This window comes from Galendromus occidentalis, unplaced genomic scaffold, assembly GCF_000255335.2.
Source record: "Galendromus occidentalis unplaced genomic scaffold, Mocc_1.1 scf7180000075612, whole genome shotgun sequence".
Lineage (NCBI taxonomy): Eukaryota > Metazoa > Arthropoda > Arachnida > Mesostigmata > Phytoseiidae > Galendromus > Galendromus occidentalis.
Genome location: NW_003803602.1, coordinates 1,531,446 through 1,535,443, shown reverse-complemented (window position 1 = coordinate 1,535,443; position 3,998 = coordinate 1,531,446). Strand labels below are relative to the sequence as shown.

The following is a 3,998-nucleotide window of genomic DNA, read 5'->3' as shown; positions in this document are numbered from 1 at the left end:
GCTTTTACGCTGCTTTCACCTATTCTCAGTTGTCTCCGGAGAACTTGCGTCATGTGCCCCTTTGGGGGATTTACGGATGCGCACTCAGCGTTTCTTTTCCTTTCGGGCGATCCTCTCCAGTGAGACTCTTTGCGGCAGCGACGCAGCTCTTGTGAGAGCGCCGAGTCTCTTAACCTGCTGCCGGCCATCACCGACGCTCTAAATTGGAGATATTTTGAAACGTCGTCGTCTCAAGAGACAATCGAAGCGTCGGACAGCGCCAGCCGTTCCGTCGGCGAACATAATCTTTAGAGCTCACGTTGGCAGTAGTGTGTTTGTCGAGTGTGACTGGAATGATTGATGGCGCTGTCAGCAAGGATCCGAGTTTTCAAAATCGCGGCTAAATTAAGCTACCCGAACTGGTAGGTCTCGAGAATCCGCGAGAAGCCATCAGAGTGACCTTCCCTCTGAGTGAGTTAGCCGAAATAAGCGAAACGTGACCGACTGATACATAGATGCCAATTTTCCCTTGGGAAGCCATTCCAGGAAAGCGAAAAGCTATTGGCACTGTGAAAGCGACAAGCACCTCATCCATGAAACGAAATACGCACAATTGCTGAAGAGCGCCTCCTTGAAAGGCGACCAAGTGGCGATTCAGTCTTACCACCAGAATATAACGAAAACGTATTCAGAGTACCTGAAAGATGTGAGTGAGTGAGTGAGTGAGGGAGAGAGAGTGCGGTAAACAATGCGGCAGCGACTGGCCATCGGCGGCGCGTCCACGGCAGGTGCGCCTAATGCAAATTTCTCATTCATTGCACAGGTGGACTCATTGGCGGCCGGGCTCTTATCCTTACATCACTGTACTCCCGGATCCCTCGTGGCCGTCCTGTCTCCGAATGTATACGAATGGACCGTGGCCCAATTCGCGTGCTCGAAAATCGGCTGCGCCCAAGTCAATATTAACCCTGCGCTGCAGCCTCCAGAGCTCGAACACGCCCTGAATCAGGTGGCTGTTCACGACAAAGATCGCGCTTCAGTAGTCGAGCTCAGAAATTTTCTGAATTCTCGGAAAAGCCCCCCGACCAGGGAGATCTTTGTTCTTGTCGCCGACGTCCACCGGGGAGTTTTTTTTTTTTTCCCGGATATAAACTGGGTTCCTCATGAGTTCTCCGAGGTGTAATGCGATTCGCCAACCTGGAAGGGACTTCTCCTCCGCCGACGCCCTCCCCTCGCGGCCTAACTGCGATCCGTCGGGATGGTTTGCGAAATTTTCTCATCCCAAGCTCTATATTACTTCCAGTCTCGGAGTAAGGTGCTCGTAGTCGGTCTGGAACACTCTACGGTCGACTTCTATTCTTTGCTGCGAGTCCTCGCGCCAGAACTAGACTCAGCAGAACAGAATGACCTGAGGCTCGATAGATTGCCTTATTTACGATCGATCGTTGTTATCGGTGACGAGCGAAAGCCGTAAGTTCCGAGCTCTATCAACAATTGCGGGATAGCCTTCACCCGGCATCGATCGCCAGCTAAGCGGAACGCCGACTGAATGCCCAAGGTGGAACGATACATAATTCCAGAGCGACGATATCCTATCAGGAAGTGATATCGAATGCGACAAAAGAGCTTCACCAGAAGGCGGATGAGATTCACGATTCCGTCGATCCAGACTCGGTCGTGAACGTGCAGTTCACTTCGGGTAAAAGATGATGTCTCGCCCCGAAATCCCCGAATGTGACGATCCTCGCTGGTGGTCAAATATGTATTGTCGATTGTTGGTCGCTTCGGTTCGGAAAATATCTGGAAAAGTTTTTTACCCCCCGAAGGTACAACTGGAAAACAGAAAGCTGTCGCTTTGACGAATCACGGGCTGGTCAATAACGCTTACAGTTTCGGGAATCGAGTCGGTAAGGCATTGAGAATATTCCGCCACTTGTCATATGTGCGTAGTCCCCAATTTCTTCATTATATCATCGTGAAGTCATTTCGACATGCGATCACCAGGGCTCCACGCTCCGAACTCGAAGGTGTTGATCAATCTGCCCCTGGTACACACATTCGGCTGTGTTTGCGGCGTTCTATCGTCTGTTATCCACGGGGCGAGCGCAGTGCTACCTGCTGCAAGATTCAACGCTCAGCGCTCAGTTGAAGCACTGGCGAAGTACAAGTACGTGAAATTCGTTTCAGAACGCGTTCCGCGGGCTAGGGCGACTCGCTTCGCGAGCTAATGAATATTCAAATCGTCTAACTCATGTATGACTGGAAAATCATTAACTAGGTGCAGCATCATTTACGGAACGCCTACAATGTACATAGACATGCTCGCTCGTATGCCCGAGAAAGCGATGTACCCGTCCCTGCGTTCCGGCGTAATTGGGGGCGCATCCGTTCCGCAGCAGCTTTTGAACAAAATTCAGCAACGTCTCAAAATTCGCATGCTGGTATGTTCGATCAACTCCCGCTCAACTCAATCACGGACCCGAGCCGATCATATCGATGATTGATTGTTCCCCCATCTACCGGCTCTCTTCCCCCGAATAGCAAGAATTTCACAAAACTTTTCCTCCGATTGATCTCGTTATAGCCCGCTTACGGCGCGACCGAGATGAGTCCCGTCGCCACCGTAGCAACCAGAATGGAAGGAGGTCGTCTGCTGGAGACTGCTCTGGATCATATCGAGCTGAAAATCGTGGATTCCAAGGGGAAGATCGTTCCGTTTGGCGAGAAGGGAGAGCTTTGTTCTCGGGGTTATCACATTTTCAAAGAGTATCTGCACCAGCCAGACAAAACGGAAGAAGTCGTTAGGGATGGCTGGTACTATACGGGGTATGCTAATACGGGACGCAATTTGCGGAATATTTTCTCAACATACGTGTAACTGCCAGACGCATGCGGCCTGTCCCGGTGATAGCGAATCTTGTTTCCTTCGGAGTCGCTGCTCTCGGAAGGAGTCCCCACACTATCGTATGAACTCCATCGCTTCGATATATTCCAGAGACGAAGCTATAATGAGCCCCGACGGTCACGTGGCGATCACGGGTCGCGCCAAAGACATGATTATTCGAGGGGGAGAAAATGTCTACCCGGCAGAAATCGAGGATTTCCTGCTTGGGCTCGAGGAGGTTGAAGAAGCTCACGTTTTCGGTGTCCCCGATCAGAGACTAGGTTGGTGCTTTACCTCGGTTACCCCGCTGGTCCGCCGTACGCGGGCGTTCTTCTCGTACTCCAACCGTCCTGCTCCATCTTCACCATGCAGCGCATCGCTCGTCCTCCGATTCCGAGTCCAGATTTCCTTTCTTGCCCGACGGATCCCCAATGAAATCCACCAGTCATTGCCCCGACTCATTCGCTTCATTACTTCAGGAGAGGAAGTCGCTGTGTGGGTCAAAACTAAACCCGGAATAGCCGTTTCGGAGGAACGTCTCAAAGCCGCTTGTAAAGGAAAAGTAGGTTACCTATCGGGATATCCCGGAGCTGTCCCTATAGTGCCCAGCCTTCTGCTCCTGGAAATATCACGATGGAATTCATAGAGGGGTTCTCATCAAATCGCTTCCGGTGCGCTGCTTCACGATATGCTCCCTCTTCCAGATAAGCCATTTCAAAATTCCTCGGTACGTGAAATTTGTCGAAACCTTCCCGAAAACCCATTCTGGGAAGATTCAGAAGTTCATCTTGAGGAAAGAGATGACCGAGGAGCTGAATCTCGGACGGGATTGAGTATCAAGCTTCGTCTGAAACTGAAGACAATTAACATGATGGATGACACGAGAAATCGAATCAATGCCCTCATTCGGAGCGCTGATAAGTTCCACCGAACGTATCGAGGCATATATCCCAGTCGACGATCGTGGATAGATGAATAAACAGTTTTTGGCTCCCCCTGGAATGTGGAACTCCCGTTTCTTCGATTCGACTGCGAATCAGGATGGCCATTGTGGTTCGGGTGCGTCTACCCCATCCATCTTCGGGCAGATAGCGCGGATAAGATTCCCCGCTTCCATCCCTGCTCGACCTTCGAT

At 51.1% G+C, this 3,998-nt stretch overlaps 1 protein-coding gene across 1 annotated transcript; it reads left to right on the top strand.

The window, feature by feature from the left end:
* Nucleotides 1-308: 308 nt before the first annotated feature.
* LOC100907774 (acyl-CoA synthetase family member 2, mitochondrial) lies at nucleotides 309-3,696 on the top strand. Its single transcript, XM_018640087.1, has 12 exons — nucleotides 309-401; nucleotides 517-685; nucleotides 803-988; nucleotides 1,283-1,449; nucleotides 1,560-1,678; nucleotides 1,806-1,886; nucleotides 1,984-2,146; nucleotides 2,258-2,420; nucleotides 2,564-2,805; nucleotides 2,975-3,144; nucleotides 3,343-3,425; nucleotides 3,568-3,696. Exons 1-12 carry the CDS (start codon nucleotides 340-342, stop codon nucleotides 3,694-3,696), a joined length of 1,734 nt encoding a protein of 577 aa, XP_018495603.1. The 5' UTR covers nucleotides 309-339.
* The last annotated feature ends 302 nt before the right edge of the window (nucleotides 3,697-3,998 follow it).

Bases quoted from the DNA above. Each gene is read 5' to 3' on its own strand.
- LOC100907774 (XM_018640087.1), top strand. From the start codon at position 340: ATGGCGCTGTCAGCAAGGATCCGAGTTTTCAAAATCGCGGCTAAATTA. The intron at 2,806-2,974 runs GTATGCTAATAC...GATATATTCCAG, and splicing joins GATGGCTGGTACTATACGGG to AGACGAAGCTATAATGAGCC. The intron at 3,145-3,342 runs GTTGGTGCTTTA...TCATTACTTCAG, and splicing joins TGTCCCCGATCAGAGACTAG to GAGAGGAAGTCGCTGTGTGG.